At 36.1% G+C, this 15621-nt stretch overlaps 1 protein-coding gene across 12 annotated transcripts in view; it reads right to left on the bottom strand.

Annotated features, from left to right (window-relative positions):
- PUM2 (pumilio RNA binding family member 2) overlaps positions 1 to 15621 on the bottom strand; it is a 77957-nt gene that overhangs the window by 23918 nt on the left and 38418 nt on the right. For 10 of the 12 annotated variants that reach the window (XM_084793027.1, XM_084793022.1, XM_084793032.1 and 7 more), the window contains 5 exons: positions 11326 to 11451; positions 9773 to 9915; positions 7934 to 8072; positions 3204 to 3347; positions 2786 to 3073 (listed from right to left, as the gene is read on the bottom strand). In XM_084793027.1, coding sequence (XP_084649153.1) covers positions 2786 to 3073; positions 3204 to 3347; positions 7934 to 8072; positions 9773 to 9915; positions 11326 to 11451 — 840 coding nt within the window. The remainder of the gene's footprint in view (positions 1 to 2785; positions 3074 to 3203; positions 3348 to 7933; positions 8073 to 9772; positions 9916 to 11325; positions 11452 to 15621) is intronic. The other 2 variants (XM_084793024.1, XM_084793029.1) reach the window with 1 other exon arrangement.

Below are 15621 nucleotides of genomic sequence, written 5' to 3' on the forward strand. Positions count from 1 at the left end.
AATGCTGATCATGTCTTATGGAAAATTTCCCATGTTAAGATCTTCTATATGATAGTTAGAATCAGCAAGGAAGCTATATGAACTTCAACAGTAAAACTAAATTAAGCCTTAAATAATCAATCTTTTTGAGTTGGTGTTGGCAAAATTGTCAATATATCCTATATAAAATATTCTAATTTAAAAGGACACTGTCAACATGATTGACTGAAATATATATTACATATTCTATTTATCTAAGACTCCTATTTATTTTAATAAGAAATTTGGCTGATAAGGAAAAAGACACAAGCTTTCTGTTGAGAGCAGCATTATCATTCCTTTTGCAAACAACCAAAATAAGCTGGCAATGACACATGCAATATATTCCTCTAAAAAACAAAAACAAACATAAAAACAATATAAATCTTATTTAGAAAAATTCACTAATTACTTCAAAATATAAGCTCGTTAAATTTTGTTCTGTACATAAATTACCTGCAACACTAACAAACAAAATGTACCTAAAATACTAAGAAGCCAGGCAAAGCTGGAATCACTACTCACTCATCAACTATGCATAAAATATTAAATCACAAACTTTCAATGAAAAAAATCACTCTAGAAATAACAGATCATAGAAAAGATGACTTAATTGCTACATTAGAGTAGCTACCACTCCCTGGTCAAGTGTATTATAAATTGGGGTGTTTACTACTACTCAAAAATAAAACTATCATATGGGTAAGGAAATCTATGTAAAAACAGACAACTACTTCTTTTAGCGTCCACCTATAAGTGGCATGGCAGTAACAGGTTTAGGAATACATATGTATAGCACCTGAATGGACTCTCACCAATTGTCCAGAGGGGAAAATGGAGATGAAATTTGATTATTTAGAGGCTGTTATAGGTGTCAAGTATAATGCTCCCTATTTTGTAATTATTAATCTAAATTTTTAATTTCAGTTTTCCATGGTACTATGAATTGAATCCAGGGCCTAATACATGCTAGACAACTACTCTAACCCTGAGCTATGTCTAGTCCTAATGTTCCTAAAAGCAAGATAAAATAGCTATTTCCCAGACAAGGAATCAGAATTCAGCATGTGATACTCAAAAGTGAGTGAGGCATGAAGGTTAGTTCTGAGACCAGTGCCTTAAAGTAAGAGAAAATTCTTCTAACTCTGGGACAAATGGGAATCTAAAAGAAGAACTAAGTAGAGTGACTTAGAAATCTGCACCAGAGCATCAATAACATATATTAGAGAAAAGGAGTATGGAGTGGGTTTATCAAAGCTCCCCTTCCACCCCTGATTATAAGGGGACAACATCTGTAATTAAAAAGTAGTTATGTCCAGGATATTTCTATTTTAAGGTGTATGTTCTATCAGTTTTGCTTAGAACACCTGGGATTGGGGGATATTGTCTCAACTGCATTAGAATCAAAGGATAAGTCTCAACGAGTGCAACATCTGGACATAGAGGAACAAAAAAAAAAGTAGAAAATTTAAAGGACTGGGCAGAGGAGTTGGCTCAGTGTCTAAGATTGCTGGATGCTCCTCCAGGGGACACAGGTTTTAAACCCAGCATCCAAGTGGTGGCTTACAACCATAATTCTTGTCACAGAGGATCTGTTGCCCTCTTCTGGCCTCCGAGGGCACTGCACACATGTGGTGCAAAGACATACATGCAGGCACAACACCCATACACATAAAATAAAATGAAAAAAAAAATTTTTTAAAGAGTGAATACAATCTCCAAATTCACCAGATTTGTCCTAAGTTGTGCTCATTATTTAGAAAATTTTGTTAGGCAAGTATGGCATTCCTTTATTATATTTCTTAGAACTGAAAGTGCCTTTTATTCCCTCAAGTTTATAGCTGTTCTAGGTCATTCCTACTAACAAAGATGAGTATTTGTTGAAGATCCATAAGGAAAATGGCATTACTTTTGTAATGCCTGTCAAGTATTGGAATTAATGAACTTGAATTACCACACCCAGTTTATGATGTGCTAAAGATCAAACCTAGGGCTTTGTAAATGCTAGGCAAGCATTCTACCAACTGAGCTACACCCCCAGACCCATTCTCATTTTCCACATCAGAAAAGAATCTGAAGTGGTAAAGAAACTGATGGAAAATGAATAAGGATTCTGGAGTATTAAATGTAAGTGTTAAGGATTTTAGATCATAGAAAAAAATCCTTTGAGGTCTAAATGCCCTCTTGTAGGCACTGTCAATTATATCAACAGAATTGGGGTAAACTGTCCTTACTTAATGTGAGGCTGTTTTAAAATTATTGTTTCTTAAGCCAAGTAAAGACAATCTATTACACTAATTTTAATGAAAAAGTCTAAAAGTATTAACGTATTCTGGTAGTTTCTTATGGGATTGTTTAGTGATTCAAGATATATTTATTTAGCTATAAGGTCAAATACAGAAAACCATAATCAGCTACCCAAACCTAGTAAGAATGTACCACTCAATAATGACTGTTTTAAGATTATCCAAATTTTAGAATGGCTAAGTATTTACCTCCTCCAACATTACAGAGAATAAGGAAGAGCTAGTAATTAGTAAAAACGAGAGAATTAAATTCTTAAAAGCCAGGGGCAGAGGAGTATGGCTGCTGGAATGAGCTAAACATTGATAAATGCCTGGAAGATAGCAGGAATTCTGTAAAATTAAACTAAAAGCCTCATATTTTATTCCTATCCCTCCTGTATTATTACTGCTTCTCTTTATATTAAAATTCAAATACCTCAAATACACTTAGCAAAGTATACTCGTTTTTAAAACAGACTTACCTGACGAGCCAAATCCACTGAGGGCTGAGCCTATCGCAGCTCCCAAAGAGCTACCACTTCCAAAGCCAAGAGATGCACTTCCAGGTTGGCCAGGACCATGAGAAAATAAAGAGCTGCTCTGGGAGCTATTAGTCAAAGAGCTGCTCCCATAAAATGAGTTAGACTGCAGGTTAGTGCTCGGCTGCTGTTGCTGCTGCTGCTGCGGTGGCTGAGTGCCAATTGGCCGAAATAGACCATTTGTGCTGCCTGTAAGACTATTTGCAGTTCCTCCAGCTGCTGCTGCTGCTGCTGCAAAATAAATTCCAGAGTTCTTGAAACTACCCAGAAAAGAATATATACTCATTTAATTTAATAAAAAAAAAAAACACTGAACACCAGAAAAGTAACTAAAATCTCTAAAACTGGCAGTTACACTTACCAGCTTGTGCAGCTGCTGAACTAATTAAGACAGGTGTTGGAGCCATTAATCGTACTGGAGCTCCAAGGCCAGTTCTTGCTCCAGGGCCAACCACTAAGGCACCAGTCTGATCATAATAGGCAGTTGGAGCTAGTACTTGATAGCCTAGATAACATTAAAATGGGAATTTATTAATGAAAACACTTTGCAGTGTAAGATTTTACACCATACTTACATTCCCTTATATTTCTGTTTTGTCAACTATTTTATCCTATTACTACCAAAGTTTTGAATAGTGACCATGGAAAACCACACCTAAGGTATTCTAATACATACATACATACATTTGGGGGGGGTTCGAGACAGGGTTTCTCTGTGTAGTCACGGCTGTCCTGGAGTCGCTTTGTATTGTAGGCCGGGCTGGCCTTGAACTCACAGTGATCCACTTGCCTCTGCCTCCCAAGTGCTGGGATTAAAGGCATGCACCACCAAGCCTGGCCTAAAATGTATTTTTTAAAAAGGTAAACATTCTCAAAAATTTTATGGAGGTTACCTTTATCAGCAATGTTTTTTATTTACAGATTATGAAATGAGTTATTTCCTTAAGACAGAAGCTACAGGATACTAAGACCTAAATATTGGAAATATCACCATTTGGTCAATTATGAAGAGAGTAGCTAGAAAGTGATTTAGAACACTGCTAAAAAAAAAAAAGCTTATTAGATCAAGTACCTTACTATCAACATTCCCTTAGAATTTTACTTGTAAGCATGCAGTAAAATCTTTAACATGGGGGTCAGAGAAATGGTTCAGATGCTAAGAGCACTCTTTGTTCTTATGAAATACAGATTCAGTTCCCAACACATGGCAGTTTATGGCCACTTTGAAGGCATCCAACAAATACAGGTAGGCAAAAAACTCATACGTGCAAAATAAATTTTTTTGGGAGGGGCAGGGGCGGGGGTGGGGAGAGGGGGAGAGGAGGGTGTTCAAGACAAGGTTTCTCTGTGTGGTCCTGGCTGTCCTGAAATTTACTCTATAGACCAGGCTGGCTTTAAACTCAGAGATCCAACTGCCTCTGCCTCCCGAATGCTGGGACTAAAGGTGTGGGCTACCAATGGCTGGCTAAAAATAAGTATCTTTTAGAAGGTTCTGTGAGTTAGATGCCAGCATGGTCCACATAGTGAGTTATAGGACAGCTAAGAGCTAAAGGTACACAAATGAGAACTTGTTTCAACTGCCCTCTCAAAAGTTTTTTAAAAATTCAAAACATAATAAAATCAGAAAACTTAAGATTTCTAAGAGTGGGCTGGAGAAATGGCTCAGTGGTTATGAGCACTGTCTGTTCTTCTAGAGTTCAATTCCCAGCACCCATATGGTAGCTCACAACTGTTTGTAACTCCAGTTCCAGGGGATCTGACACCTTCTCACAGACATACAGGCAAAACACCACCCCCACCCCCACAAAAGACTCCTAAGAGTCTATCTGTAAAGATTTTCAGACAGAGGCCAGGTGTGGTGGCGCATGCTTTTAGTCCTAGCACTTCGGATGCAGAGGCAGGTAGACTGCTGAGTTCAAGGCCAGCCTGGTCTACAAAGTGAGTTCAGGACAGCCAAGGCTACACAGAGAAACCCTGTCTTGAGGGGAAAACGTTTCTCACACAGACATTTGTTGCAGGATATTTGATGCCATTATGAAGCCTGTGATTGTGAACTGTAAAAACCTGTTTCTTGTTTGGTGTGCTTCAGCCCTAATAGACACCGTTAAGCCAAGAACTTTCTGTCTATGGTAAACAGATGATTATGGTGTGGCTCAGTCCTCACACTCACCTTTAATCCAAAAGCTTTCTATACACAGGATTTAATAAAGTTAACCCTAGGTCAAGAGATGGAGCAAGAAACCAGCTGACAAGGATTAAAGATTAGGAGAGACTTTGAGAGAAGAGTATTTAAGATAGTGTGGGAAAGAAGAGCTCTTTGGCTTTTGGTTTTTTCCTCCTGGGCTGTTGGCATCTGGCTCCTGAGTCTCCATTGGTAAAACTGAACAATTGGGGATTTTCATTCTTTATAATAGGCATTTTATTTTATTGTAGGTTTGTATGTGAGGAAGACAACATTTTCACATTACTTAAAAATACAGGAAAGTGAAGTTCACCTCTAAGCAGCCTTTCTCAAGGAAATTCCTCCTCTGAACCAAAAAAACACACAAAACAACTCATGACAATTTTATTAATTTTCCCAAGGACAGTACATAATATTTTCCAGAGACACAGGAAAAGGTAACCATGAATAACATATTTTGGGGCAATAAGATTTAATTCTCTCCTGAAACTAGGTTAAGGTTTGTCTTATAGTGACAAGAACTTAACAACTATCTATAAAAATGTATGTATCAACAGCCTCTCATGTTAGTAAGTTATAAAACATGGGACATACCAAACTACACTAACACAGCAGTTCTGAGCTATATTTATTACAACCATACATAGTAAAACTATAAGAGTAAAGTGACTTCAAATATAGGCAAATTCAGTTCACATTAATGAACTATGCTAAGATGTAGAAGCCAGTCAACAGTGCTCTATGGTGCACACAATGGTCCTAAACTCAAGACTCAAATAGTACTCCCACTCAAAAGCACTATGGTCCAGCTCACAAGAAGGCTCAGCAAGTAAAGGTGATTCCTGCTAAGCCTGATTGCCTGAGTTCTATAAGCAGAATTCTCCTATAAGTTGTCTTTTGATCCCTACACACTTGTTCTCCATGCTGCAACTAAATGAATACATGCTTAAACAAACAAACAAACAACTAAAGAATACTGTCTATTTAACACCTGAATTCAAAACTAAAGACTACCCCATTCAGATACTAGGTTGCAAAAATCAAACAAACAGACAACAACAAAAACCCCTAAACTATACTTAAATGATGCATATAAATCCCCAAGAGCAATTTGCCTAGTCATTTCAAATTTCCTAAGGACAACATGTTTCTTATCACCACAGGGTGTACTGCTTCCTTGCTTCATGTTTTTCTCCCCCTCCCTATTTTATCGTTTATACACTTACCCACCTGGCATACTTATAAAGTAACCACTACAACACCAAGTAGGAAGAACTAAGAGAAATACCTCTGTTCTCAAGGAAATTATTTTCTAACAATAAACAGTAAGTAAAAGATGGGCTAGAAAGGTGTCTCAGCAGTTGGAAACACACATCCCTTCTGGCATCCATAGGCACCTGTGCACACACAGGTAATAAACCTTTTTTAAAAAGTAAAAGAATATGGCAAAGAGTTTTAAGAACTGAAGGGAGAGAAGCTAAAGACATACTAGATTAGTAGCACTAGCTAGTGACAGCAGGGTCAACAATGTAAATAATTAAAAAAAAAAAAAACTTCTCTGTAACACAATGTCCTATGACAAAAAAACACCAAAAGAAATTGAGAGGTCAAGCCAGAAAGATTTCAGCAAGAAGCACTCTCCTAATAGTGGAACAGAAAATAAGCCTCTAATGCTGGGTTGTGGCAGCACACAGCTTTAATCTCAGCACTCAGGAGGCAGAGGCAGGTGGGTCGCTGTGAGTTTGAGGCCAGGCTGATCTACAGAGTGGCTCCAGGACAACCAAGGCTACACAGAGAAACTCTGTCTTGAAAAACCAAAACTAAACAAAAAGAAAAGAAAAAAAGAAGAGTTAGCCAATTAGGCAACAAGAGCCTACTGTAAGGACTCGGGCTTCTACTCCGTAGAGGAAACCATTAGAGGATCAATCATGAGACGAATGGAGTCAACTTAATCTCTTACAGTCTAGATAATCTGTAGAATATAGGCTCTAAGGACAGAACCTCTCTGTAAGGACAGAAAAATGTAAAGATGAACTACTAGATATATGGAAAGCTAATCCAGGCAATATGTAAGGCTGGACAGGCCAACTGATGGAAACAAAAAAGTGACTGGGTTCTAAAAGCACCTGTTAAGAATAGATGTGGCTATGAGGGGGAAAAAAGGAGCTATTGCTTCTAATTTTGATCTAATTTTTAAGATAGATCTGGCATTTACAATGAAACAAAGATAAACATAAAACTGTAAATTTAATCAGTCTATATTTCCCAGTTTATTAACATGGGATTCTATAGAGTCTTCTCTTTAAAAAAAAAAAAGGTATATAGGTTTTGCATGCACATCTGTATACTGCATGCCTGCCTCATGCCAGTAGATGGCAGCAGAGGGCGCTGTGTGTCCTGGAACTCAAATTACATTGTAGTGAGAGACCATGTATGCCAGTATTCAAACTGGGAACCTCTAGAGGAACAACATCTTCTCTTCACCAGTCATCTGTCTTCCCAGCTCCACCTCCTGGCTTTTGGTGATAAGTAAATTTCTCTAATATTAGATAACTACATGTGACAATTCTGATATATTTCTGTTGTTCCCAAAACTGGGTTTCACAAAAACACTTAATTTCAAGTATTAGTATCTGGATCTGAGGTTTTTTTAGCTTTTGTTTTTATCAGTTTTGTATGGCCTCAAACTCACTCAAGAGATCTGCTTGTCTCTGCTTCCCAAGTGCATGGATTAAAAGCATGCACCATCACTGCCCAGCTTAGATCTGAGTTTTCAATAATGTATTAACAAGCAGGCAAAACAAAGACTCTGACTCCTCATTTACTATTTTAAATCTTTTGAGCTACTACCACCCCACATCTGAAAACACTCAAGCAAGCAAACACCATCTCCCCAACTACTTATATACCTGGCATGCCAGCAGCAAGACCCTGACCGAAAGCCAAAGTTGGGTTTGCAGCTGCAGCTGCTGCAAGTGACTCTGCCTGCTGCCCTTGCTGCCCCTGACTGGGAGTAATAGGACGCTGTCCTGCTCCAGGACGAAGGACCTAGAAAGGACAAATTACTCTGTTAAAAGCAATATAATAACAAAACAACCATCTTAACACAAATGTGTGCTTATCACAAGTAGACTCTGGATATTCTCCTGAAGAATGAAATGTAGATTTACTGTGAAAAGTTATGATGTTTTTACCATTAAAAAACAAACAAACAAACCCAGACTACTGATTCTTGACAACTATAACAATCTATAAAGCAACATGAAGATTCAAGGTTTTGGGTAAAAGTTACCTCTAGTATTTATGCTTTACTAAGGCACTATTCTGCCTTTAAAAGAGGCAACTAAAGGGGAAATAGCTAAAGACTTAACTTTATTTAATTTCTAAGGCCAAAAACTGAAATTTAAGGCAATCCACTTTTATGTGATGCCAAGCACAAAACAAAACAGAAACCCCACCCCCCCTCAAAAAAAAAGAATTCAGGAAAGTCTAGCAAAAGAATAAGAACTCATTTAAACATGAAACGGCAGTGTGAAAAACGACAAAGTAACTTCAAAATAAGGTAAAAAGCTCTTAAAGTAATAAGATACAACCATGATTAAATTACATTTTATAAATATCCAAACAATTCAGGGCAGACTGGATTCATCTAAGTTCACATACACATAACACACTTCAGCAGCATATGACTAAAGATACAGGTTAAACGATGCTACATGATATACAAAAGGCTGAGATAAATAATAGCTTCCACAGAGTATCAATATAGCATTAAAAAATATTAAAGAAAATATATAGCAAAAACTACCAAGCAAGCAACAAGGAATTTACTAGGTTGCTTTCATAGAAATAAGTTGAACATAGCAGCCAGAATTGTTATTTATCAACATTGTATTTACATTTACTAAGATTATTTCATTTTAAGCCTTTTCAAAAATTAATCTCTGGAGGCACAGACTTGTCTCTGTGAGTTTGAGGCCTCCATGGCTATATAGTAAAGTTCTGCCAAAAATGAAAAACAAACAAACAAAACCCTCCACCTAATTAATACTATTTGGGAAATTAAAGGTAATCTGTAGTGAAATGTTTTACCTTTTCTTGACTAAAAATATAATGCACTTAAATGTCTCCTTGTACTAAACAAAATGATATTATGGAACAGCTTAAACATCTGAAGACAAATGAAGGAGCAAGCTCTTTGATACGGACAACAAGAATGTGTATTTTGTTGTTTCTTGAAGCAAGGCCTCACTATTCATGATGGGCTGGCTTCAGCTTCCTGGTGGTAGTGGGCGTTAGAAATATCAAGAACCACTTCAGGTGTTATTATTAACTTTTAAGCTTTAAAATTGCTAGACATTTGAAGAAAGCAAAATGACAGAAATAGAACACAAGAAACCTTTCTTGTTTGGAGTTTTTTTGTTTTGTTTTTCTGAGACAAGGTTTCTCTGTGTAACCTTGGCTGTCCTGGGACTCACTTTGTAGACCAGGCTGGCCTTGAACTCAGAGATCCACCTGCCTCTGCCTCCCAGTGCTGGGAGATTAAAGGTGTGCACCACCACTCCCTGACCACACTAAACTTTTAAATGAAGATTAGAAAATTAAAATAAAAGTCAGGAAGTAGTTATGAATCAACTATATACTAAGTACTATGCTATCTACCAAGGAAACAGATATCTTTTAAAAACAGAAACTCAGAGAATTTAAAGAATCCTTGGGTTATTATTCATAAAGAAAGAAAGGCCTACCTGCTGCTGTCCAGGCTGAGCTTGTGATGCTGCTTGCTGATTGGCTGTGTTGTTTGCCGCAGCTGCAGCTTGTTGCTGAAATAAATTGGCTGGATACACCCCCCATGGAACACCGTAATACTGTGGTGGAACCACTGCTGGACCTAAATGCCATACAGCCCACCAAAAGAAAGAAAAAGTCACTAGTTTTATATCCGAGATCAACTACCATTAAATTATAAAAGGAGACAAGCCCAAGACTTAAAAGCTGTCATTATCTTTAAAATCTTCTATTTACCTACAGTTACTATACCATACTTTTTCTGATGCTATTAAGACACAATATCATTCAGATATGGATTTGCTTTTGTTAAATTGAGACAGTCTCAGTTTGTAGCTAACTGGTCAAATTCATGTCTTGCCTCAGCTTCCCAAGTACTTGTACATCACCATATCCTGCTTAGTACTGATCATCATCAAAGACAAGAGTGTTCATGATATCAGTGGCCTTATTGACTAAACTTGAAGCAAAACTCAAGGCTATCTACCAATGAACTGGCAGGACACTTACTCACATGTAATGACTACCAATATATGGGTCTAGTGTAGACACAAATAATATGGTAATATATTAGCTACTATAAAACTGTAATGCTTAAGAATGATTCATTAACTCAGTAAGAATATTTTTTTATTTAAAAATTTAAAATTTTTACTTTGTAAGAAAACTAGGGAACAAGTTTGCAAGAAATAACAGTATATGAACTGCAAGCCTTTAAAGACATTTTTTCTATTTGAAACAAAATGAGTCACTGTCCTTACAAAGCAACTAAGAATTATATGAAAACAAACATTGAGAAATCAGTGTTTATGTGGTCACTGAAATGAGACTAGTAGTCAAGAGAAGAGCTAGATGATTCAAGCAAAGAAAATAAGAGTAAAGAAAGCAAAGTAGGAGACAAGCATGAACTGCTTCTGCTCTATTTTGTTCAAGATATTTGATTATACAGCTTATACAGAGCAAAAGGTATTAAGTCCACCAAAAAGGTAATGTCCTGATTTCTGACAGCTACAACAAATATCCTGATATCCCATCAAAACAACAGTCACAAATACTGATGGCAATCATTTCATCTCTGAAAGTCAGAAGTAGTAGTTACAATTTCAAAGTCAGTCCACCAGCAGCCTGCCAATGAACCGAAGAAAGACAGTAATGCATTCTTGCCTCTATAATCAATACAAACCATGCTTAAGGACTGAACTTATTTTTGTATATGTAGCCAATTCAACCTAAATCAAACTTCCCAATGACTTTACATAAGACCAACAAACTGTTCTGTCAATAAGACTGCATCTGATAAGCATGTACATTTCCCTTAACTTAACAATTTATATAGCTTTGGCTTGAAGAACAACTTTCAATCAAGTTCCTTCCACACTGCTTAACATTTAGCAAATGTTTTGGATATGCATTTTCTTTTCAATTGCTCATAGACCCCTCCCACCCAAATAAACCTTATACCCAGGATTAAAACCAAACTCATAACAAGCAATGAGAATAAACAATAAGTTACCTGCTAATGTTGCTGCTGCAGCCAACCCTGCTGCAGTGTATGGATCGGTCCCTGGAGGAGCAGCACTAATAATATATGGATTTGGCACAAATGCAGCTGGAGCAAGGCCTGCTGAGAATACACCAGCTATATTTAAAAGGGTGAGAAATAATAAACGAAAATGTAAAGTATTTCTTCACTAGGTAAAAACATTTCTATTCTGAATCTGGGGCGGGACTACGTATGCTAAGGGTTCAAATTCTTTACTGAACATTCCTATTTACACAACAGATATAACACAAGCTGTTTTATAGAACTTTTGTAGATACTGAATGTATGAAATACTAAAAGCATGAAATGACTATACAGTATCAGTTAACAATTAGATGTATGATATTAAAGTATTAAATAACTACAGTGTCAGCTAACAATACAGTGTTTAGATCAAGATTATTGTTCTGTATTTCTTACTCAATCTTTTAGCATAACTGAGCTAGGAATTCAGTGAGAATAATAGATAGGTAAGTAAATTATCAATGAAAATATAGTCTAATGTGTTCTATTAACACAGAAAATTTATAATAATATCTATCAAACTTTGTGAGTGGTTGGCAGGAAAAAGAACTTACAGAGTATGACTAAGTACTGAACTATACCCATAAGACTCATCAAGAGCTTCCTTCCAGGTTCACCCTAAGCAGTTCACTTTGCACTCAAGGAGATAGGGAAACAAGAAAGAGTGTAAAAGGGGGATTTTAAGTATCTTGCTGATTTATAAGTCTAATTTTGAGCTTAATATAAGATCATATGGATTAGATAAAAGCCAAAAAAGAAAAACTATTCATTTTCAGTATTCTTATCAAAAGAAAAGGAATTTCTAAGTATTAACAATTATCAAATATACCCTTTTCCAGTTGCTGAAAAATGTACTGTTAAAACTGTCTCTTCTGGAAAGTAAGTCAAATAAAAATGGAAGGAAAAAATGAAAATGAATGTATTTAAAATTAAGACCCAACTTTAAATGATGATGGAGAATGATGAAGATGAATGTTATTTCTTTTTGAGATAGAGTTTCTTAAGATACGGGCTACAACCTACATAAGTTCATGCCCAGATGCCAACAACTGCCCAACTGCCTGTAACTCCAGCACAGGTGTATCTGATAGATACTTCTAACCTCCCTGGGCACTCACGTATACACATTTGCCTGTGCAGGAACACGAACACACACACACACACACACACACACACACACACACACACACACACAAACACACACACACACACACACACACACACACTTCAGCCCCCTTGGTTTCATCTATTATGGTATTAATTATTATAGGAATAGAAAATTATATACTAGTACTGATTCTCTACTTAAGCCACTAAAAGAGAAACCAAATTTACTTAAAAACATTTTTCCTCTCATCTCCAATCCCTCAGCCATACCAAAAATATCAACCAACTGATCACAGTACTCTTGTCTTCAACCTCTTATCAGAATTCTTTTTAAAAATTTACTTTAAAGAGTTATTTATTTTTATGTGCATTTATGTTTTACCTGTATGTATGTCTGTGTGAGGGTTCCAGATCCTCTGGAACTGAAGTTATAAATAGTTGTGAGCTACTATGTGGGTGCTGGGATTTGAATCCTGGTCCTCTGGAGGAGTAGCAAATGCCCTTAACTACTGAGCTATCTCTCCAGGCCCCTAGGATTTATTTATCAAATGTGCTTTTTCACAGAATTTTATGGCATTTATAACTTGTCAAAAGAGGAACCCATCAAATTTTGTTATCACCTACCAATCTGATCACTAAAGTAAAACACTGAAATAAGCAAAATCAGTTTTAATTCATGGTTCCTTTACCAACAGCAGAGTAAAATATATCAATATTTCATAACTCTTATTTTTTGATTTAAATTACCAATCCAAGAAAAGAGATTCAATTATCTTAAGCTATTTTCAAATAGCCATTTTTACTTACTGCTTTGAAATATAAGACTAAATTAGATATACAGCATTGTGGCACACAACTGTAATTTCAGCACTGGGAAGTAGAAGCAAGAGGAATAGAGGTTCAAGGTCATCCTTGGCTATATTAACAAGTTGAGTTTTGAGGGTATCAAGACAGCTCAGTGGTTAAAAATGCCTGTAGCCAGGCCTAGCAAACCTAAACTTATGCATACACAGTACACAATAAATAATTTTTAAAGATTATGATTCATACTATCAGCCTTCCCTAAACATACAAACACACCTATTTTTAAAGTGTATTTATCCACCAATGCATTTATATTTCCTAGGCTAATGCCACACTTTAAAATCACAAGTAATAACTGCCTTCATATAGTTGAACAAACCCCCATTTTACATTTTAGTTTGTTTTTTTTACTAGCTTCCTAGTTTCATTTTCCTGAGACAAACATCAAAACAAAACTTCAAGTTTCAAACAATGAATCTCCACTAGAATTCTGACAAGAATATATTATACCAACATAATTTGGAGAACTGACATTTTTACAATGTTGACCACCCCCATATTTTTGCTTCAATTTTCAAGTAAGTTCAATACAAAGTAGTTCCCTCTTTGTTGCCTGCCTTCTTTCCTTTCATTCATCCCATCCCCGAGGGAAGAAGTGTAGCCTACATTGGCCTGGAATTCACTATGTAACACAGTGGCTCTCACCTTCCTAAAGCTGCTACCCTTTAATGCAGCTACTCATGCTGTGGTGACCCTCAACCATAAAAATGATTTTTGCTGCTACTTCATAACTGTAACTTTGCTACTGTTGTCAATCATAATAAATATCTGATATGCAACCCCTGTAAAAGGGTTGTTCTTTAAAAATGCAGTGTATATTGTTATTTTCTTTTCTTAAAGCTTCTTTTTGTCTCCTGGTTACTACAGATTCTTTCTTGTTCAGCTGTGTGCAATAACCACATTCAACAGTGTATCAGTAAGCATGCCGAGCTTATGAGGTGCTGAGAAGTGCTTCATTGGATCGCCCAGTTCACTTACTGTTTGTCTGTCTGTCTGTCTTGTCTTCATTCTCTTCTGAGACCCAAACCATGCAAGAACATAGTAAAATTGATCTCTAAATGTTGCGAATGTACTTTTAAATTTTTTATGAAACTTTAAGTTTATATTTCAACTTCAAGTTTAAACTCCTGTTAAGACTGTTTTCTAATTGATGGTTCTTATTTCCACTGTCATTTTTGTTCCAAACAAACTACGTGAGTTCTTATCTGTTTATCCAACAGTATCATGATCACCTCAACTATATTCTCCAAGTCAAATCTCACCTAATCTATAAACACCCTATGGAGGAGGAGGTGGCTCTTCTTACATAGTTTGCATGGTTCAGTCTCTCAGCTCTGGTTATTTATCTTCTATCCTGCTATAGGCTTTTACTACTACAGATTCTCAGATTTCCTGTACTGTAGGAATTCCTATCTATACAACCCTGCCTTTTCCATCTGACTTAAGTATGTATTCTCTCTGTACGATGTCAATTTGTAAAAATATGTTATACTAATACTTATTTCTTTTTTCTTTCTTTCTTTCTTTTTTTTTTTTTCAAGACAGGGTCTCTCTGTGTTAGCCTCGGCTTCCCTGAACTTTCTTTGTAGACCAGGCTGGCCTCGAACTCACAGCAATCCGCCTGCCTCTGCCTCCCAAGTGCTGTAATACTTATTTCTAACCTACTTTTATGTGAGCCAAATCTAGCCTGCTACTTATTTATATATATTTATAATTACATATAAATATATAATTATATAAAATATACTAATATATAAACTATATATAAATTTAAAATGCTGTTCTGTAAATTTTACATGTCTGAAAATAGTTTAATATGAAAAACAAATTTTAACTTAGCTGGGCAAATGTGGTACATGCCTATAAATCCCAGCACTTGTGAAGCAGTGGTAGGCTGAACTCTGGTCTGGTCTACACAGCTAGTTTCAGGACAACCAAGGTTACACAGAAAAATCTCTGTCTTAAAAATAAAACAAACAAAATGCTAACTTATATACCCAAACTTGTACTGAAAATAATTATCCTCATTATGTATCACTTATGACAACTTTCATGCTACTACAATGGAGCAACCATACAGACTGAAAAGCCTAAAGTATTTGCCCTTCTATAAAAAAATGCTTGGTCAATCCACTTTACAGCTATTCTGAACAAGACGGTACTTATTAGCAATGTAATTCCAGGGAGCATACAAAATGTGACCAGCCTAACTTAAAAAAAAATAAAAAAATAAAAAAAAAATTCAGAATTAAACAAATGCAAAATTTCCCA

This window comes from Acomys minous, assembly GCF_964271855.1.
Source record: "Acomys minous genome assembly, chromosome: 8".
In the NCBI taxonomy this organism is placed as follows: domain Eukaryota; kingdom Metazoa; phylum Chordata; class Mammalia; order Rodentia; family Muridae; genus Acomys; species Acomys minous.